This window comes from Netta rufina (genome assembly GCF_964035555.1).
Source record: "Netta rufina genome assembly, chromosome: 8".
In the NCBI taxonomy this organism is placed as follows: domain Eukaryota; kingdom Metazoa; phylum Chordata; class Aves; order Anseriformes; family Anatidae; genus Netta; species Netta rufina.
The window spans coordinates 23,834,375-23,857,666 of record NC_140131.1 but is presented as its reverse complement, the minus strand read 5'-3'; the positions used below and the strand labels follow the sequence as shown (position 1 = coordinate 23,857,666).

At 40.1% G+C, this 23,292-nt stretch overlaps 1 protein-coding gene across 1 annotated transcript in view; it reads right to left on the bottom strand.

The window, feature by feature from the left end:
• Positions 1-23,292, bottom strand: part of CDC73 (cell division cycle 73) — a 104,118-nt gene that overhangs the window by 62,190 nt on the left and 18,636 nt on the right. Inside the window, exons 8-10 of the mRNA XM_084291602.1 lie at positions 21,428-21,526; positions 20,078-20,156; positions 12,576-12,640 (exon numbers count right to left, since the gene is read on the bottom strand). Coding sequence (XP_084147728.1) covers positions 12,576-12,640; positions 20,078-20,156; positions 21,428-21,526 — 243 coding nt within the window. The remainder of the gene's footprint in view (positions 1-12,575; positions 12,641-20,077; positions 20,157-21,427; positions 21,527-23,292) is intronic.

Genomic DNA, 23,292 nt, shown 5'->3' with positions numbered 1-23,292 from the left:
TAATCAACACCCTTAAGAAATACTATACTATTCATACTATGTATGTATCTGTGCACAATCATTAGAAACCAGATTGTTTTGTAGGGTTTTTTTTGTTGTTGTTGTTTTGGTTTTTTTTGTTTGGTTGTTTGTTTTTTTTGCCTGGTATCTCCAGTGTTATGTCTCAAGTTGTACACTCACGGGGTTCGTTTGACTTAGAAGATCCCCAAACCAGATTCCCCCCCAGGAAAACATAATCCCTTAGGAAATAAAATTAGGGCAAAAAATGAAGGTGACGAATAAAAAGTAAGGGCATGTACATGTACATTCACACACACAGGTCTCCTTTACACTCCATGTCTTCATGAGGATTTCAGCTGAATAAAGACCAAAGAACCACCCTTCCAACAGCAGCCACAAGTATTTTCTGCAGTAGCATATTACTCAGTAAAAACAAATGTAGCTCCAGATGGCAGCTCTGCAGATTGCAATCATAGGTATGTGCCAGAAGGTATGATCAGTATTGCCTAAATGCTAGTTGAGTGAGCCATAACTAATGCAGAGTTCATTTACATAGTCTTTACAGTCATTTACCTAATGAGAAAGCCTATGCTGAGAGGCTGTGCCCAAGACCAACAGCAGCAACTCTGAGTATATCAGGGTTTTAGGTATAGGTTCCTCTTATCAAAAGTAAACAGAACACATCTAAGCATCTCAAAAGTGACAAGCAGATCCAATTGCAACACCGTGTGGCTACATAAAAGGCACAGGCACGTTAACACCTTGACTTCAACAGAACAGTACAAATGCAAACAAGTAGAAACCAAAACGTGGTCTGCCTTAACTGAATATGTTCTCAAATCATGCAAGAAGAAACTGCCTTAAAGGCTTCAAAATATCACCTATTTTGCTATTCTGATTGGATTTTTTCATTAGTGATGTTGCACTGTGGTGAAATAGTGCTGAATGACATAATCTATCCCTCAAAAGACTGCAATACAGGGTTCTTACATTAGCATTTCATTAACACTTGCCTCCAAAGACCCGTCTGTTTTGAGCTCTGCAAACTGTATGTGCTCAGTGCTGAGAAAGTATTATAGTTCTGGCATCTGAATACATAAGAAAACCACAAAAGACCTTCTTATGACATATTCCTTGTAACATGCTCTTGTAATAGCACGGTAACTTACACCTGTGAAGAAAGCCTCCCATACTAAGATACCCTCTGGATAGATTCAAACACCACCAACCACCTATTGAGGAGAGGTCTACATAGGGAGAAAAAAACACAGCTGCAAGAAGAAGGAAAGAAGGTAAATCTTTAAAATATTAACTCCAAAACAAAATCTACAAGTTAGAACAATAGCCCTTAAAAGACATTCAGGAATGGCCTTGACAACATGGAAAAATACAGAATTGATGAAAATAAAAAGCTCAAAGGAAAATTTGCTCTGGCTTCACTAACAACTTGTAGTAAGGACTTCGAGTCAGATGTACACAAGACTGGACTTTGAGGCATGTTGCTATAGCTAGGATAACAGTAAACTCTCCTACCTTCCATGCTCAGAAGAAGGTTTGACAAGGATACTATGATACACAAGTACTCCAAGCAGAAAACTCATTTCCACAAAAATAAAATGAATCATAGCTTACTCCAATAAAAGCAAATAACCTAGCAGAAACGTGTCATATTGGCCTAATGACAACAGTATAATCTCAATAAACAAACAGAGGATATCTTCCTTCAGTCATCTCAGATTAGTTACATCAGCCACTCAGCTGATCATTAAATATTTGCAGTTACCTCAGATGAGTTACATCAACTACTCAGCTGATCATTAAATATTTGAGCTGCAACTTTGATTTAGTTACTGTATCATAAATTGAGAAGCATGTTGAACTTCAAAACTGCGTTACAGCTCCTATTAAAAGACAATGGGATAGTAACCCATAGACTGGGAGGGAGAAAAGGGGATGATAAAATGAACTTCTGCCTTCTGGTCCTCCATCTGTCACATGCTCACTTCCACTTCTTTATTCTTCCCATCCCCCAAATGCCCCTAGACCCTGTCTCCAGGGACCCAACAGGTTCTCTGCCACTACCCTTCAATTTCCATGAAAAAGAAATGAAAACATCACTAAGACTATGCTAAATTCAAGTCCGAGCTCCTCATAGCAGGACCAATGCCTTCTGACATGCTGTCTGAACACTCAGCTCACTGCTATTTTGCCTTGCTGGGTTCTTAGCTATTACCAGGAACTATTTAAGAAGGAACAGTGACAAGAATCATTACAATCCAAATTTGTTAAAGCATTTAAGAATTTCCACCAGAACAACAAACTGTGCTGGAAAAGGCTGTGACCCCAATCTCTTAAATAATTACTTATTGCAGAGATGCCTCAGTAAAACGTTAAAACCTTCACAGTCATCTCCATTGTTAAGGACTGTAGGTTAAAACATTTTTTTTTAATCTTGAAATTCCTTAGGAAAGGTGCAGAAGATCTATATATCGTATTCAAATGTTGTGAATAAATTTGAATGCTACCCAACAGCTAAATTGTTCTACCTCCATTAGAAGAAATTTGATGACAAACTGTCAATTGACCACGCAGCTATTATGTATTCAGTAGATGTTTGGAGATAATCTGTGGAAGGAAATACGTTGACAATACTGTTTAATGTATAAGCTGTGTGAAGCCTATAATGTTTGATTGGTCAGAACAAATAGGACAAAGTATAAATGTCTGTAGCTCGAATTCAGCTAGTATCACTCAGCAGTGCTCTATAAAACTTTTATTAACAGGTATTTCAGTCAAATCTTAATACCTGAGAAAGACATTAAATTAAGCACCTGTGCAGGATTCAAGCAGAAATTAGACCACATCAAAGAATACAGAAGTAAATTCGCTAGAATTTACTGGAGCTTTTGGAGAAGATCTGAGCCCTAACTCAAAGTGTACAGGACAGAAGGGTTTCGTGAAGGGACACCCATCATGCTAGAAAATAAGCCAGTAGCATTCAGCTTCAGGTCAGGTCAGGTCTAGCAAGTCATCTTAAAATTCATACCAAGAGTTTTTAAGACTCTCAAGCTTTTGTACATAAGGCTCTCTGGATGTCTGAAGTTCCACTTCAATGTATACTCAGAAATCCTCGGAATTCTCATACTTTGCACTCCTCCATTTAAATCCCTCAAGGACCTGACAGGCATACCACAAGCACACTTAGCACGCTGACACAATCAAGTTTTTACACTGCACAGCGACTTCAGACACATTCATTCAATAACAAAGCTCGATGGCTCAAGGCCTTGCTCCCTCTTCTATTCAGCAGCACACTGGCCAACACTGAAATGCTTAACTTCCAGATGTGTCACTTGTTATACAACATCCACGTTTTTTCTTGAACTGCAGTTCTCGGTCTCAAAATAAAAAACCTATTCTGAGGAACAAAACAGGCAGTTCTATTGTATGACGCAGTACAATGGCAAGATATCTTGGCACAGATATACATGATTTACAATCACTGAGAAAATGAGTGCGGCATTGTTCAACCTAACACATTTTCTTGAAAGCAGCAATTGTGCATAATTTTCTTTGGTCTTTAACAACTTGGCTATTTACATTAAAACTTTTTAGGGGAAAGTAATTTAATGTTTGAAACATGACTGGGGCAATGAAATGCCGACCACTAAAATTGCCATATGGACCTTTGCCTATAAAATACAGTGATAGTCCTTAGGAAACTATTGCATCCGCTCGTACTAGAGTACAGAGATACAAGATCAAGGAAAGGGCCTTCCAGTCTGCTGTTCCAGAGCAATTTGCGAGGGTAGGAAAAGTATGAGGTTGCTGGGAGCCTACTCTAGTGAAACACCAGTCTCCTGCAATTTCTAGCTCAAGGATTTTCTAAGTTACTGGTTATGTTCTAACTCTTAACCCTGGTGGACCAAGAACAGGTGGTTATGTCCGATTAGTTACAGCAAAACACATGACATGAAAAAAATGACAACTTCAATGAAAGAAAAAAAAAAATTCTCAACCTCAAGCATCATTTGCAGAACGCTCTTACAATAGGCAAGTATTACCACGTTCTCCTCACCCTCTTTTGCTGGTTAAAAGCTGAACAGTATCACAGCCGCTTCACTTTGTGCACAGAGCACGCAGGGTGCTGTTTGCCCCCAGAGCCAAGGGTGTGGGCAGGCTGACTTTATGCTGGCATGCAGAATAATGACTGGCTTATGCACAGGCTAAATGAGAACTCACTCCGCTTCAGATGTGGTTTTGAACACTTTCAAAGAGTCTGTTGTTTTGCTGACTCCTCCTTCGACAGCACTCCTTTCAAATATTTTAATGAGATAAAGATATGGCATATAAAACTGGTGATGTAAGTAGTTATCTCTCTCCAATCTAATCTTTGTTTGCAGATTTTATTTATTTTTGGAAGTGCTTTTCATCTGCATGTTGAAAGACAATGTTCAATTCCATCATATGCTTTTGAAAAGTCATACCAGGTTTCGATACCGAATCACACTCAATTGAATTGAAAAAGTCTCATGGATTTTCCAGCTTACAGAGAGTCATAGCCTTTATATAGAATACATGTATACACTATATTGACTGCTTCTGCCCCTGCACATTTTCTCTCCACTGGCCCAGTATTTAAAGTGACAGAAATTTAGCCTTTCCCTTCATTCTAACATACAAAAATCACACCAAATTATACCAGAGGTTAAAAAACTTTCAGATAAATTATTAAAATCCCTGATACTGTAATATACACAGAAGATTCTGGGAGCAGTAACATACTTCCTCAAGTTAATGCTCAGAATCTGAGACCGACATCTGAGACTGGTGGAAAAAAATGCTCCTGACCTTAAAGGTGCTGGAACAGCCCTCCAGTTCTCAAATTAAGCCTGCACGTAGTGTGGCTTATGTAGGAACACTCAGCAGTTAGTAGTTTTCTGTCAGGACCATGTAATGCATTTGATTCAATTGTAATGTGTTTGTTACAGTGTTGATTTTGCTTGATTTTGAATCATCAATACCCCCACATGTTTACTCAGGATCATTTTACAACTAAAAGATTACTGTAAAGCCTGGCAGTTTACACTGGAAAGCCAAATAAGTGGGTTTTGAATTTGTAGCTAAAACATTAACACAAAACTCTGAAGCACTAAAAGCTTGCAGGGAACTTCCTAACAGAGACAAAACTTACATGCTTGCATGCTGCAGAAATTCACATTGGAGTTCGCTACAAGCCTGGTGCCTCCACTGACACCCTAACTCACTAACTGTACTGATTCTTCAAGCGTAGCCCAAAGTACATCGCCTCAATACCTAAGAGAGCTGTTGCATCCACCTGTTTACAGCACACTAGAACACTAAGAAAATGAAATGCCAACGGTATATCTGGTTGCATACACGTGCAGATGATCAATGACAGATTTCATTAGTTGCAGCAAACAAAAGACTGACAGGGAGCTTCTGAGCTTCAGCAGCTATGATTACCAGAAGGAAGCACAAGTTAAATAAGGGGAAGCTTTCCAGCAATTAGGAAAGGCGAAGTAATTTCTGTAAGGCCCTACTGCAGTAATATGCAGATCTGATTTGCTTGCATCCAAGTGTATAGCAGCTCTGAATCACAGCTGATCATTGTGGTGTGGCTCTCTATATTAGAGAGTCTTTCGAGGTTGTAGAACTCGAGGTTGGAAATGACAAGGTCGAGTCCCTTTGGGTTAGGATCGGCAGGGACAACAAGGCTAGTGTCCTGGTCGGGGTCTGCTATAGACCGCCGAACCAGGATGAGGAGACGGATGAGGAATTCTACAGGCAGCTGACAGAGGTTGCTAAATCATCAGCTCTTGTACTCGTGGGGGACTTCAACTTCCCTGACATATCCTGGAAGCACAACACAGCCCTGAGAAAGCAGTCTAGGAGGTTTCTGGAGAGCGTGGAAGATAGCTTCCTGACGCAGCTGGTTAGTGAACCTACCAGGGGTGGTGCCCCACTAGACCTTCTCTTCACAGAGAAGGACTGGTGGAGGACGTGATCGTCGGGAGCTGTCTTGGGCAGAGTGACCACGCAATGGTGGAGTTCACTATTCTTGGCGAGGCCAGGAAGGGGACCAGTAAAACCGCTGTATTGGACTTTCGAAGGGCTGACTTTGAGCTGCTCAGGACACTGGTTGGTGGAGTCCCTTGGGAGGTGGTTCTGAAGGGCAGAAGGGTCCAGGAAGGCTGGGCGCTCTTCAAGAGGGAAGTCTTAATGGCGCAGGAACGGTCTGTCCCCACGTGCCCAAAGACGAGCTGGCGGGGAAGAAGACCGGCCTGGCTCAACAGAGAATTGTGGCTTGATCTTAGGAGGAAAAAGAGGGTTTATAAGCTTTGGAAAAGTGGGCAGGCCACTAAGGAGGACTTTAAAGAAGTAGCGAGGCTGTGCAGGGACAAAATTAGGAAGGCCAAAGCTCATCTGGAGCTCAATCTGGCTACTGCCGTTAAAGATAACAAAAAACGTTTCTATAAATACATCAACACAAAAAGGAGGACTAAGGAGAATCTCCATCCTTTACTGGATGCGGGGGGAAACTTAGTTACAAGAGATGAGGAAAAGGCGGAGGTGCTCAATGCCTTCTTTGCCTCAGTCTTTAGCGGCAATACCGGATGTTCTCTGGATACTCAGTACCCTGAGCTGGTGGAAGGGGATGGGGAGCAGGATGTGGCCCTCATTATCCATGAAGAACTGGTTGGTGACCTGCTACGGCACTTAGATGTGCACAAGTCGATGGGGCCGGATGGGATCCACCCAAGGGTACTGAGGGAACTGGCACAAGAGCTGGCCAAGCCGCTTTCCATCATTTATCAACAGTCCTGGCTATCAGGGGAGGTTCCAATCGACTGGCGGCTAGCAAACGTGACGCCCATCTACAAGAAGGGCCGGAGGGCAGACCCGGGAAACTACAGGCCTGTCAGTTTGACCTCAGTACCAGGGAAGCTCATGGAGCAGATCCTCCTGAGAGTCATCATGCAGCAATTGCAGGGGAAGCAGGCGATCAGGCCCAGTCAGCATGGCTTTATGAAAGGCAGGTCATGCCTGACGAACCTGATCTCCTTCTATGACAGAGTGACGCGCTGCGTAGATGAGGGAAAGGCTGTGGATGTGGTCTACCTTGACTTCAGCAAGGCTTTTGACACCGTCTCCCACAGCATTCTCCTCAAGAAACTGTCTGCTCTTGGCTTGGACTGGCGCACGCTTCGCTGGGTTAGAAACTGGCTGGATAGCCGGGCCCAAAGAGTCGTGGTGAATGGAGCCAAGTCCAGTTGGAGGCCAGTCACTAGTGGCGTCCCCCAGGGCTCGGTGCTGGGGCCGGTCCTCTTTAATATCTTCATTGATGATCTGGACGAGGGCATTGAGTGCACCCTCAGTAAGTTCGCAGATGACACCAAGTTAGGTGCGTGTGTCGATCTGCTCGAGGGTAGGAAAGCCCTGCAGGAGGATCTGGATAGGCTGCACCGATGGGCTGAGGTCAACTGCATGAAGTTCAACAAGGCCAAGTGCAGGGTCCTGCACCTGGGGTGCAATAACCCCAAGCAGAGCTACAGACTGGGAGAGGAATGGTTGGAGAGCTGCCAGGCAGAGAAGGACCTGGGAGTGATGGTGGATAGTCAGCTGAATATGAGCCAGCAGTGTGCTCAGGTGGCCAAGAAGGCCAACGGCATCCTGGCTTGTATCAGGAACAGCGTGACCAGCAGGGCGAGGGAGGTGATCGTCCCCCTGTACTCAGCTCTGGTGAGGCCGCACCTCGAGTACTGTGTTCAGTTTTGGGCCCCTCGCTACAAGAAGGACATCGAGGTGCTTGAGCGGGTGCAGAGAAGGGCGACGAAGCTGGTGAGGGGCCTGGAGAACAAGTCCTACGAGGAGCGGCTGAGGGAGCTGGGCTTGTTCAGCCTGGAGAAGAGGAGGCTCAGGGGCGACCTTATCGCTCTCTATAGGTACCTCAAGGGAGGCTGTAGCGAGGTGGGGGTTGGCCTGTTCTCCCACGTGCCTGGTGACAGGACGAGGGGGAATGGGCTTAAGTTGAGCCAGGGGAGTTTTAGGTTAGATGTTAGGAAGAATTTCTTCACTGAAAGGGTTGTGAGGCACTGGAACAGGCTGCCCAGGGAAGTGGTGGAGTCACCATCCCTGGAAGTCTTCAAAAGACATTTAGATGTAGAGCTTAGGGATATGGTTTAGTGGAGGGCTGTTAGCGTTAGGTTGGAGGTTGGACTCGATGACCTTGAGGTCTCTTCCAACCTAGAAATTCTGTGATTCTGTGATTCTGTGATTAGTCAGGATTCTCAGAGCTGAAAGCAGTGGAAATGATTCCGCAGGGTATCAGTCCATTGCTTTCTTTCATATTAGTTATAAGTATGAAAACTTAAAGAAAAAACTGAAAGACGGGTAAAGCAACCAGTGACTAAACCCCAAGTTACTGTCACAGAGAGAAATATTACTTGTATACACACAGAGTCAATACAAAGCACGCACTCAGCTTGCAAGAGGATACACTTCAGCGCCAATCTATCAAATCCAGCTTTATCAGGCACATATGGAACCAGCATTTTCTCCAGTATCCTAAAACAGGTGCAGACAGCTAGTTTGGTCTGATGTTTATTTCTCAACCCATACGAACAGCTAAATACTTCACACATCTCAGTGACAGCGACCATTAGCCCAAAATGGAATTTCGTTATATATAAAAGAAAGGTCACTTTCTAGGCTTCCACTAGATGACACTGGCTTAGTCTCAAAAGGTGGCATTTCTCTTTAGTCAGTGAAAAGCAGACAGATAATGCCCTGAACAAGTCAAATGTACATGAGAAAGAACATATTGAGAATATCAGTTCCAAATTCTCGCACACCATTCCCTTCACATCCTACATGGTACAAAATATTAGCATATTTCTCTACCTCTTATTTGATCCATTTCAAACAGTAAACTTTCCTACTTTAAAATAAAAAACCCACAGAAGCTGTTCTGCTCTACAGGGGATTATGCTTTTGAAGTGAGGCCTGCAGGTAGACCTGTAGGTCCCTACAAGTCTCCCAGCAGAGTTTGCAACATGAACTGCTGGGTAACTGGAGAGCAAGAGCTACTGTCACTAGAATAGAGGCTTCTGAAACACCACCAGCCCAGGCAAATGGGAAGTGCCACGGGTATTAAAAAATGGCTCTCCGAGAAAGATGCCTTGTTATAAACAATTCCAGGTCCAGAATAATGAAATCATGGCTTCACAATAAAAATTCATTAAATAAGTCAGTTCTTCCTAAGAGAAAGTAAGTGCGCCAATTAAGCAAAAACCCTGTTACAGGGAAGAACTGCCAGCAGCACAAGTTATTTTAGCTGACATTACTTCAAAAAAAAGCCCACCATTCACCATCTGTTCTGGCACAAATTTTGAATGCTAAGAAAGTTTTCAACATCACTGATGAAAAGAAAGCAGTCAAATGCAGAAGTTTGTTTTGCTGTTAAAAAGAACAAGCATCTAGGACAACTCACATTTCAGCAAGAACAAACAAAAAGCTGAAGCTCTGCACATTTCATAAAATGAATTAAAGAATTAAAATATGACATGCAATGCCAAGTAGAAGACACATAGGGAAGATAACAGGAAACAAATAAAAGATATCTTCGAAATTTTAGGAGAGAGGTAGATGGGCAACTCCAGACAATGGGTCAACAATTTGCACTCCAGGTAGCAATCATATACCTACAAAGTTTTTCCAGTTGCTAACAAAATCAACACTTTCGCAAGCTAATGGCTCCATCAGCCTTTTAAAAGGAAGACTAGCCTGAACAAACTGTTCTGTTCCAACCAAAAAAAAAAAATAAAAAAAGGACAATGAGTTATAAGGAAGCCAAGAGAATCAATGTAACAAAGAGAAAACAACAGCATGGACAAATGGTATTACAAATAACATTAACGCTCAGATTAACCACCATGCTAGGTTAAATAATCTCTTCCAAAACTCTGCTCGTAACCAAATGGGAAACTAGACGACAATACAATAAGAAAAGGTGAGAAAGAATGAAGATGAAGTGAAATAGCTAATTCATCTATCTCCAAGTGATATCTATACTTTCAGAACCAGTAAGAAATTTTTAATGACTTTCTACAATCTGCTGGTTAAATCTCACTTGGAAGACTACGTGAAGTTTTACATCTCCGTGTTCAAAAAGAAAGGAAAAAAAGAAGTTAACTGGATTAACTAAAGAATGCTCAGATGGGAATTGCAAGCTCATTTCCCAAGTAGACTTGTTTAGCCAAGCAAAATACAAAGTTTTAAAAGCATGACTGGTGTCCACAGTACAATGGAAACAAACACTCCCCAACAAACAGAAAAGCTACTTAACTTAAAAGGAAAACAATAGCATAGAAATTAGCACTTCAAAGTTCACTCACCATTCATCTGGAAATGAGAGGTCCAGACTTGGAAAACAGCCTCTAATAAAGAGCTACACCTAGCACTTCAAGTCCATCGAGATGTTTGATGAATACTCAAAAGGCGTATTACAAATACCCTTTAGCATGGGGATAGCACACAAGACATAGCACACATAGGATGCCATTCCAATCTTATTCTCCATATTCCTATGATTTAGTAATGAGCATTCAGCCTTTTTCCATTTCACTTTTGGGGAGAAATTTTCGATTTCCTCCTATATTTTCTAGCATTAAAAACAGGAACAACCCCTCCCCCCCAGAAAGAGTAAAAGCTTAATGCAAAATTTGCTAACTAGTAAATTAAGCATTCTGCACAAAACAACTGTCTGAGGATTATGGGTTAGGCCTATGTAGATCCATCACTGTGACAAAGTTTAGACAAAAACAGATGAATACTTCTGTGCCACGTAATGAACAGATTTATTTTACCCCCCTTTGAAAAACAAAGTCAGTGTGTCACCGCAATTTATGAATGAGGTAAACATCTAGGGCAACTTTTTAATAGTCTGTAAAATAAGGCTTCAAAAAGCCCTTATAACTTTTCTTGGAAAAATGCTAAATGACAGATGGAGTTTTAATATTTCTCATGACACCAGATGATATTCTATGTGCAGTCACGCAATACCTCTTAAACAGTTATTCCAAAAAATTCGAGTTTATGTTGCAAAAAGGTTTATTAGTAATTTTTTCTATGAGTTATATCTGCCTCCTTAATGGCTGGCACCAGCAAGGACAGCTTAATTCTACCTCAAAACTTTAGGTGCTATACTGAATATACCAGCTAGGTTTCCTAAAACAAAAAGCTAATTATTTTTATGAACTCCAACAAACATTTTTAGAGTTACTATGCCATTTCTTCACTTTTAAAATTTTTTATACTAACATCTCAGTGTTAGCACAAAACATGTTACATCTCAGCTTTTCTACTTTACTATGATCTTGCTTTTTTCCTGCTTCCATAGGAGGATTTAAACACGGCCTATTTACTAATTTACAACAATATGAATAGAAACAAACACATCATACCATAGAAATCTGCATCTAATGTAACAACACGGCGTAATCCCTCATAAAGCAGCCTTAAATCACGCAAGGGACAAGAACAAATCTTTGGAAGACATCATAGGTTTTTCCCTCTCTCTCAATCAATTTCTGAATTCATCCACGTTCTCTTTTAGAAGTAAATGGATTCCCTCCTTAAAATGTTACCATACAATTATTTTAAATATTTGAAGTCTGGATGAGGTTGGGAAATGAAAGACTTAAGCAAAAGCTTTTATCAAGAAGAAAAAGTTCTAAATGGTTTTAATAAATTTACATTCAAGATACTATTTTATATTAGAATTAGGAGTGCAAACTAGAAGTAGTGCATGGATTTAGGAGAGTGTTTAGTGCTGCCAATTCATCAGATTTATATAGGTACACAGATGGCAAAAACTTTAATGAGGGCTCTACATTAGTTTTGTAGCATTTGTCCTACTTACCAGCAGATCAAAACAGCATTAGCTTGAGAGCATTCAACCCATTTCCATAAAAGCAGAGAAATATTGGCAAGAAAAGAAATCTGTTCGAGGGTCTGTACATGTAACAATTCCCACTGACAGCATTGCAAACTTATACAAAAGAAGTCCATCTCACTAAGCCAGAAAGTTTCAAAGCAGTAATGCAGGTTAAATTCCTCTACCACTAAATAAATTTATTGTTTTTAAGCACAGAGTAAGAAACACGTAAATATTCCAAGATCTAGTTTTATTACTAAGATTTCACAAGTATAGTTTTATCACTTCTGAGTATGAAAGATGTCCTTAACAGGCATACAGAAGGCTAGCAAAAATATAGTCATACAGTCTTAACATAATCAGTCATAGAGAGGCTGCACCTCAACAAGACAAACCTGCCAGCAAAGCGTTCCCATTACCTTTTGACTGCAGACAAACCCCTTGAACAAAATTCTCTAAAATGCAATGACCTAATCAAAACATTTTTACCTTGTCACAGAGAAAAACATTCATTAATTCTATTAGTCAACTGACGTGACCTTCCAGGGCCTAGGCAAGGCTGACAAGACATGCATTGTTTCCATAAAACATATTTAAGGCAAGACCTTTAGCTTACCGTTACAGACTTCAGAGTCATTCCGTGATAGGTACCCATGGTATCGATTTTAAAGCCTTCCGTTTCTGCAAAACAGAAGAGTCTCTTGTAAATTGTTCTGAGCACAGAGACATCATGACTAAACAGACAACATAAGAAGTATCGTTGAAGTTATTTTTGCAAGGAACGTGTCTTGGTGGTGGTTCAGTTTAGGTTCTGTTCATACTACAAAACTTGGTTAGCATTTAAGAGAGCAGTGTTGTCTTCAGGCAGCGCTCCATTTGGTATTTCTGCTTTCAGTAACCAGAGTAAGCTTTTTCTGCTGCATGGAATCATTCAGAGGAAGGATGTATATTTAAATATTTGCAAGAACGTGAAACAACATGCATGCAGTCTCAGAAATTCTCTTTGCTAAAAGATATAGAAGCAGCTAGTTCCCAGAATGCATTATGATGCAACATATTCACAGCTGTATGAATACAGAAATGTAATTAATCAAAAACTGGTATACCAACTGACTATAAAACCATGGACACTTAATATGATAAACCCACTTCTGCAGTGCAGAAAAGCAATAATGTCATTATCACGATACATAAAACAGAAACCACATAAATTCACACTACCAGACTAAAAGTGATGAAAAGCTGTGTTTTTTCTTTCCTTTTCATGGAGCACTTTTAATCAGGCTGAATATATGCTAAGTGACAGAAGTCTAAAAGTGCTCAGTGACTAAGCTTTCTGCTGCTAGCCTTCTGGGGTTTGAGAAGTCCTTCTCTCTTCCTATTTTCAGTACTAAGTCAGCTCATGACTACTGCCACCGGAATTTACAACGAAACCTTTTTCCATTTGTACATTCCATAATCTCATGCATCTGTTGTCAGCTGGTTGGCCCTACCAACCAACAGCTCCAGTAGTTCATGCTTAAAATGACAGGACTACTACTAATCACCAGGGATGGCCATGAGAAGTCATCAGCATGGTTTGTGGTGGTTACAGCAATGCAAGCAAAGCAACTGGCAGCGCAGAGGCAAACACATCTGGGCTGCCACACTGTGGCAAGGTATTGCTACCCAAGCAGAGAACCTGGTCGCTAAAGCATGCCACATAGATGCTCAGGTATTCAAGAGTCAACCAGCAGGTGGATCAGGCTGCTAAGACTGAATTGGTTGCATGGATCTACACTGGCAACATAAGGGTGAATTATTTATAGCTCAGTGGGCCCAGCAAGGCAGAGATGCAACATATTAGGTGGGCTCATGATTCCTCAATCATGAACCTGACTGCACAGGTTGGCCATGATTGTGAAACACGTGCTGCAATCAAGCCAAGCAGTTCAAGCCTCTCTGATAAGGAGGACAATGGTGACTGCAAGCATTTGTCTATGCTAAGCAACTTCTGTGCTATTTCAACTAGACTTGGGTAAAGGTACTTGATGCTTGCAGAAACCCTTATTGAGAACTGGAGGATCACTGCCTTTTGTTACATCATCTTCACACTATGCAGCAGCATAAAAAACTTACAAACCAAAAATAATGCATAACCAAGGTTAATTCTCATACTTGAGCCTACAGACTTCCAAGAAAAATATCAGTTTTTCAGTACTGTTAGAGCTTCTTGTGCTTACCCTGAGTAAGTTAAATTGAAACCTAGACAACCCTGACAACAATACAGATGGCTCTGGGAAGCATCTATCATTGATCATCCTTTCTTCCTTTAGATGAAGATTATCATAGAGTTGTAGGAAATGAGGCAGAAAAGTTCTCCAGATTTTATTACTCTCCAGTGCCTACCAGAAGATACCAAAGAGTTCCAAACTGATCATACTTGTCTCACCATAATGACAGTTATCTGCTTTCTGAACATTTTAGTTTTGTCTCCTCTTTTTTTCCCTTCCTCCTTAATTATATTATCAAACCTACCACCCAGCAGAGAGGCCCAGTCTTACTGACTGGATCGTGTTTTACTGGCACTGCCCACCATGTCACAGGCTGTTTCTCCATCTCACAGTACAAATTCACCTTTGCTCCAGCCCTTCTTTGTCTCAGCTTCCCAAAGCCCTCCCTTCTGCCAGACTTGACATTCCTGAACTATGCAACATTGATTTTGAGGAAGCAAAATGCAGGTAGGTACAGTCATGAGTTTCTTTACACATTGAGCCTCAGCACAGGGCTAATACAGCTGGACTCGAGCTAAAGATAATGAAGTTTCTTCTGCCCAGCCTTTCTACAAACAACAGTTTTCTCACTGACTATATAGGTCACTGCTTCTAGGCAAGGAACATATTAATGTTTCAGGAGGTGCCTGAGGCCTTACAGAATACGTGGTAGAGCTCCCTTCAGTTGAAGGGATGCTTTTGCTGACCTGGAGTGACACCAATCAGAGATGCATAACCTAGAATGACAGCTGTTTGGGGATTACGGATGATTACCAACTGAGGAAACTTTGCCCTCTCCAAATTGGCATATTACAGGTTCTTCTTACCTGTGACATAAGAGGTTCTTGACTGTTTCAACCAGACATCTTTCCCAAACTCCGGGATACAGACACCCCTTAAGAAGACCAGCAAGCAGCACCCCCCCACCATGCCTGGCCTGCCCGCTCCTTTCATCTCAGCACAAACCTTGCTTCTACAGTTAATTAGTTCTTCACATTTGCTCTCCATTTCAGGTATCTTTCCAACAACCTTTTTCTTTGTCCCTGTAAAACCTTGCATTCCTCCTGAACTAAATATATAGATATACACACACAACAAGAACTGTAACTCAAGTCTCCATCAGCCACGCAAAGGGAATAAAAGCCCACAGAGCCAGCAGCACAGTCAGAAAATAAAATCTAATATCAAAGGGGAAAGAAGCACCTTGCAGGGAACAAGACCCTGTTCAACCACAAACGGTTTCATCTTCTGCAAAAATCTCAAGTCCCTCAAAAATGTGTCCTGGTTCAACAAGCCACAGGAGCCACTGAATGAGGCCTTGGATCTCTCTGGTTCCCTTCTCCCAGCCTTGTGCTGCTCCCTCCTCCTAGCAGGAGGAGTAAACAACTAGGATCTGAAGAGCCAGCTCTTGCCTCAGGCATTAGAGAGTGGGCTCCTAGCCTGCTGTGTATTTCCAGCAGGTATACAGGCCTTCCAATGCTATTTAACAGCTACTTAGGTGCTAAATAAAACATTTCTGATCATCGGTAAACAATGGCATAGTGCCTTTTCTTATTGATTTAAGTCTGAGAGAAGCTGAATGGGCCAAGTAGAATGCAGGTGCCCACTTTGATTCCTGCAAACAGTCACCACAGCCACTATGAGATCTCCTGGGGACTCCAGGGCCTGCTACCTGCAGGTAGGGTGGGATGAGCAGAAGAAACCATCTCCCCAACAGCCCACCAGCTCTCAACGTTCCTGCCTTAAACTCTTAAGCAGCTGATGAATGAGTTCAGCATTGCCAGCTTCCAGATAGCCACAGCAACCCTCTTTAAACTGACAACAGCACAGACATTCTTTGCTCAGGCTATTTACCTTGTGATATTCTAACAGTCAGCCACTCACTGCACTCAATTGCAGAAATAAACACCGGGAACTGCAAGAGCCCTGTCACCGTACTGTACGTTCATGCCTTTTTTGAAGGTCTTCATCTCTGCACAGAGCTACATACAGTACCTTCAGCTCCACTCCCTGTACACAGCCTGCGCAAAGCAGGGAACAAACGTTTCCAAGTCAGGAACTCCACAGCTATGGCTGCATTCCCACTTCAAAAATTACTGAGGCTGTTAGCCAGGTTGCTGCAGCTGTTTGTAAAAGACATTCAAGGGCCAACACAGAAAGAGGAGCGGCATTTCTTCCCGAGCATTCTCCGAGGGCAGCGGCTGACCCCGACACAGCTGCTCAATAGCAGCCCTAGGACACAAGAGGACCAGCAGGTCACAGTAAAGAAGAGCAGAACACAGAGCAACCTGGAGCACCAGGGGACGTGACCCCAGCATACATCAGCATAAAAGCTGTACCATACATACTCTAACAACACCAGTGCTACGTGTTTCTTCTTCTATCCCTTCTTCAGCGGCTCAAACCTGCGCTGCTGAGTCATGCAGCAGCACAGGCATGAAATATAGATGCCTGGCCAAGAATTAGTTTGCAACTCCAGTTTCAAAATCGTACTTTCACCAGTGGCGATAAAGAAAACCACAGGTAAAATGGTAAGTGTTTGGGAAGAAAAGAGACCCTTTAAAAAGAAAAGCATCATGATGGTGAAACTGCAGGTCTTTGTTTTTCAACTTTGAATTGGAGGCAGAACAACCGCTAAAAAAAGCTATGTAAGAGTCTTCAATAACTTGGATTTTTTCTATAAATTATGAAATAGCTAGGCAATCATACAAACTTCATTTAGGCAAAAAGCAGTCCAGATTTAATACTTCAAATACAGAATAAAGAATGCAAGCAAAACCCAGCGTTAACTTATAGTGGTAAATGTATATTACAGCTTTTTCTGTTTGCCAAATATAATCAGTTTAATAAACATAAGCATTGTTAAAAACATCTTGATCAAGATATGTCTAAAACCTGCATCTCTAGAGACTAAACACAATAACTACTGCATAATCAGTTCTATTGCTTCAAAACAAACTGTCACCAGCTAACATTAAGACTAGCTTTCCTTCTCCAGTCACTGCATGTATTATGATCACAATTTCGCAGTTCAATGACCCAAAAATTCTCTAAAGAATCATATACTTTCCTAGCGTGGTTCATCACTAGTTACCTTTCTAGCATCACCGTGCATCAAACTGAGTGCCTTCTCTCATTTAGAAGAATTAGACCTAGTAATGAAAATATGCACACTAATGCATCAGCTTATTGGACTGATTATATTCTCCATCATGATGCAGTCAGATGTTCCATTTCCTCACATATGAGTATTAATGCTCAAAGTGCCTTCCATTTGCTCAGAGCCCACTGCTCTGTGTCAATCTAGGTCACCAGACATTTTGCTTCTGCACCTGCTGCAGCTCTAGCCATCCCATCCAGGTGTAAACTTGAGCACCAACACGTTGCCTAAGAATAACAGTTTTAAAAAAGCTTGCTTCTTGAAGGAAGTCTAGGCAAACAAACAGTTTGAAGGAATACGCCTCTCCAAAACTGGAAAACTCAAATAAAAGACTTTACTTGAATTGCCGATGAATAAGATTGAATAATCACTTTTTTTCATCTGTATACTTTTCAAAACAGATAATAGCTCTGCAGACTGCCTGGAAATGATTCACTACCCCACTTCACACCCATGGCAATTAAGTCACTGACACCAAATTTCATTCTACAAAATCGTTTACTGAATACTCCTTTTCAGTACTACTCCCTAACAAGTAAAACTGAAGTTTCGAGCCTAAATTTCCAAGTTCCATTAGCTAGAGTTTACAAACTTCTCGGTAAAGTTCATCTAAAACAGTTTAACAACACTCTTACAGGTAATTAAATTCAAGTTCTTAAAGTGTCACAGTATTAAGAAAGTCACAACACAAATATGCGTATATTTTCCACTACCGAATAGACACATTATCAAAGTACCTGGTCACATAAAGCCAGGAAAGAGAGAGAGCACAGAAGCAATCTATTGCAAGCACAATCTACTTTTTCCAAACGTGAAGCTCTTACACATTTTCTGCCAAAAAGAAACAGAACCTATAACCTCAGAAATGAATGCAGTAAGTACGTTTAACAAGTTAGTCAAGTTTCAGAACTCTGGAACTCTTACTACCCATTCTCCTACAGGACAGAAATCACAATTTAAAAGATATACTTAAAATGGGACAGGAAAAAATATTTTCTGTGGTCCAGAGTCTCCTCAGTTTTAAACATTTCTTAGTTATCTATTGCCTAGACCTAACACTTAACACTTGTTTGAAATTGACATACTTCTGAAAAACCGTATCTATGTTTGAAAATCCAACAATTACTAGAATAATTTCAAAATAAAATGACAAAAGCAGGAAGTCTACAGAAAGCTTCCCTGCAGAATTTGGTTAATTATTCTTTTCACCATTATGGAATGAAATCATGTGACTGTACAGCAAGCCCCCTCTCCAATTTACACCAAATAAGACTAAAAGTAGTGGCATTTTCACAATGACTGACTTTTATGTCGAAACCTTAAGAAAAAACAACAATGTGGAACATTACTGAAGGGACAAGACTTAGAGCAGCACAGAGAAACTTTACTTTGCTGCCTATACTGTTAGATGCACTCAGTGGGGCAAGAATTGGTACACAGTCGGTACATTTGAACTGTTATACCTGGGCATTAATTGATTTCTCCAGCTCTAATTTCACACTGTCCAGTATAGCTATTTACTTGAAGAAAAACCCTTCACAGGAAATTGTAGTTAAAGAAAAACTAGTTGGCAAATGCTCAAGTACTGAAGACTACAAATTATGAGAAACAAAACTGAACAGGTACTAGTAAATGTATTCAGGGGAGGGTTTTTTCATTCTTCCCCATTTCAACACAAAACTGAACACAATGAGCTACAGTACAGCACATACATGGAATACCATGCAAGTTCTCTGATGTTTGTTACTCACTTTCCCCAAACAGAAAAAATGGTATTAACTTTGACAAAGCAAAACACTCTGCAAGATGCAAGCTGAACTGCTCATCTGTAATTTACAGTAGCATTTAACAGCACGTAAGCTATTGCAGCCAGAAAAGAATGCCCTGAACATCATGCATAAGAAGCTTCATTAAGGAACAGAATGATTTTGTTTGATAACAAGAATGAAGAGACAATACAGAAGAGTATAAGAAATTTGCCTTGCCAATCTGCAAGAAACAAGAAAACATCCGACCACAACAAACACTATTTGCAAAACCGAAACAGAGCAAGACAACAGTACTAGAACCAGAACCTAAGATGAAAAAAAGCAAGGGGGACAAAACAAATTCTGATTTAGAAAGACTAATCGTTACTCAAGTTCAAGCCTTCACCCTGGTTTAAAATGAATGAAAATTCTTAAATATTGTAGATTATTTCCATCTTCTCTCTAGAAGGAAGCTAATATTTTGCGCTGCTGTCATTTTTTTCGTTAGAGACACAAGGTAGTAACACGATTACTGAAAGCAACTTCTGAAGTAATTGTGTTTGTATGAGGAGGGGTAACTTATTTAATTTGATTCCTCTAACATTCATATTTGCAGATCTACTATTTTGTTTTATATTTATTAATTGCACATGCTTCCCCAGACAATTTTTTTCAGCAAGTTCTGGCTCTAAGCTTTCGGTTAGAGAATTTATATGGTAGAAAGCTTTCCTATATGGTAGAAAGCATTGCTAAGAGATAATATTTTTAGACTTGGTTACCCAGTATTACCACTGGACAAAAGCTATCTTTAGGCACAGCAATAGCTTTTTTGGTCTTCGCTTAGGTTTACAAGCAACAGCACAGAAAATCCTACAACCCTAACTTTACAATTCATTGATTTCATTTCCCTTTTATATATTTTAATTATTATTTTTAAGAAGGATCACAATCAACTTACCCTCTTTGCCTTTGAATCTTTCCTGATCGTATCTGTTGTAGGCAGCTGGAATAGGTTGCTTATTTCGCAAAGTGGGATCCTAAAACAGGTTAAATAAGTTTTTTTTAGACGTCCTGAAAATATCTGCTGATTTGTGAAGTTCACAAAGCATTATACGGAACTGTTTAAGACAACAAATTAGTTCACTTTTGTAGGATTTTCAATGTATTTGAATACTGCTATGTCTAGTTTCAACATCCACTTGCAGCCTAACAGGAAGTTTGGAAGTGCATACTGAAAGAAACAACAACAACCAGAGGCAAAACTTAAGTAGTAATAGCAAACTGCATTAGGTAAAATCTTCAAGTTTTCTAAAAATCACTGAGTTCCTGTAATATCCTCAAGATTCAGAAAAAAAATTGTCAACTGACAACTCATGGTTAAGGCTTCCACCAGACACACACAATGTTTCCTGCCAGCTTGATTAAGCTAGAAATCTGTTAGTCTGCCAGAATAAAACCAGGTTTGGTGAAAAAAAGCATTCTGTAAATAAAAGGGGAAGGAGAGGTTTGGTTTCATATTTTTTATTTGTGTGTTTTTTTAAAGGCACCTATAACACACCACTATACACCAATTCATTTTTTCTGTGGCTGATACCATTCTGCATGGTATGTTTGAAGAGTCCTATGGACAATTTATAAAATTCAACAAAGCAAATATTTGAAAGTTGAAACTCACCTTGCTACTTAAATTTAGTTCTTTGTTAAATGCAGTGGTAGCAAGAATAAACCCAAGTAAAATTAAACAGTTTTTATAGTAGACTGTCACCGAGTTCAAGAATACATTATGTTTAATAGAGACCGATAGTAAACACACAGAACAAATCCAGTCTAATACCCAGACAGCTTAAACAATAAAGCTATAAGTCTGTCTTCCTGATTTATTACAGGCAAAAGAAAGCTGGTTCAAGCTGTTCCCGCCAGTGAGTCATGTTCCAGATTCTTAAACATTTGCTACCCTATCTGTCAAAAAACCCACCAGCACAAAAAATTGTTTGAAATGGCAGCAGTCTCAAGTAATGCATTTCTTCCAAATAGATGCAGAATGTCTCTGGTGTTTGATACATACCGAAGCTGGCACTAACACTTTCATCGGTAAGTAACAAGAACATATTGAACAAATTAAACTAAAATATTCAACTCTTTAAATACCAGTAAATGTAATTTAAGGCAAAGAATATCTGTGAAGTTATGCTTGAAAGTTACTCATTCACTGAAACTAAACTAATACAAACTTCATGTTTAATAACGACAAGACAGTGTACTCGCACTTTCAGAGTGAAAACCTTCATGCTCAAGGTGCTGCTCTTACCGTTGGTGCTGTGTTTGGTGCAGGTCTTTGCTCAGGTGCTCGGCCTTCTTCTCTGGCTTTTACTGATTGAAGAATTGCAAAAATATTTTTGGCAAAGTTCTGAAAAACATATTGAATACCTGTGAACCTCGATGACAATCTGTTTCAAGTGATACTAATACACATGGAAGAAACCATTCCATTAACCTGTGCTTTATAGAAAAACAAGTCATTGGGGCATGAGTTATATCAATTAATGTTTTTAAGCACATTCCTCCAGCTCGTATTAATAGGATTGTTTTACTCCAAACAAAAAGTGCTAATTAACCTTTTGAAAGGCAGACGCTTATTACATGACCAGTTAATACGCATTTTAAGTTAGAGATATGGACACGTCTTTCATTACTGACTATTTTAGTAATGGATCATCAGTAAAAGAAACCTTTTATCAATTAATGAAAGCAACTTGTTAATAGCTTGGAATAGTATCAAGAATTCATAAGCTTAGAGTCTTCCACAGCATTGTAAGCTAACACTGAAATGTTGTTAATGAAGACCACTGGCATTACGAACCAAATGCAAAAATTATAAAGCAATCATGTCTGGGGTGAATTTTGTAGAAATAATTTAGGGAGAGCTCTAATTCAAAGCTTCTCTAGGCTCACTCACTTGACCTCAGCCAGTCAGCACGTTGTCAACTTGCTCCAAGCCAGAAGGGCTGGAACTGGAATACCCCCAGCAACCACTTATGAAGGCAAAGCCGTTCCTTGCACACACAAAGAAGTTCTTTTCACAAAGACTGAAAGAACTCACGCAACACTCTTTCTGTCAAAAAATGGAAAAACACTTCAAAGAGCCGCGAGCCATGTGCATATCAATTATATGTGGATACTCAAAATCAGCTCTGTTCTTTGGAAAGAAAGTGCAACTATATTTTTTAACTTGAAATTCAGAGACTTCCTCCAGACTCTGGACTGGGCAGCATAATAATCACAATTCTTGTCCTTGCTGCGTTTCATCACATATTGCCTCTTGGAAAGACAAGCTCCTGAGTCTTCTGAAACTCAGAAGGATGAACTAATTAAATAACAAGAGAAGGAACTTAGAGTGATTGTCCATGTAGAAGCCAAGTCTTGCAGTCATAGGGAAGCTACAGCCAACTTTCACAATCCTATCTCATTCACAAAACCTACAGTTACCGTACTTGTAAAAGTGGAATTAAATTTCAAATTATGTTTTTTTTTTTTTTCAAAGGCATTTTAGTATCTCAGTTTTTAATAAACTGAAGGAAATTAAAATTTGGTCCACGACAAGGAATTTTAGGTTAAAAAAAAAAAAAAAAAAAGATATTCTCCAGTCTGCTGAAAAGAACTCGTTAATAAGCATAGAATTACAAAGCGTTCTTGCTGATGTTTTCTCTGAAACCATGAAAATGCAGGTCCCCCAAGGACACAAGTAATATCAGTTCGAAAGGGGAAAAAAACAGCAGTGCTTTAACAAATGCTCAAACTACAATCATCATCTTGCTGTTTATTGGCTTGTTTGGGGATGTGGGATTACATTGTTGTGACAGAAAATGATCGAGCACAGAGTCCATTGCAGGTTCCAACTGATTTGCAAAGCCCTGCAGAGAGGAAAGACCACTAAGTTTTCATTGTTTATCCCTTTAGAGATCCAGAAAATAAACAGCCCTTAGCTTCTACCCTAGATTTAGTTAAACTTAATACCAAATGCAACAGTTTTATTACCAAAAACTTCCAATCTGGGGGACAGACCAGGAAAGAAAAAAAAAAAAAAAGATCTGTCTCTCTCTGTACTAGCTCTTAAAGAAATTTGAACATTCTTTTAAAACAATGCTTAAGGAAGTCTTCAGTATAAAAGGACAA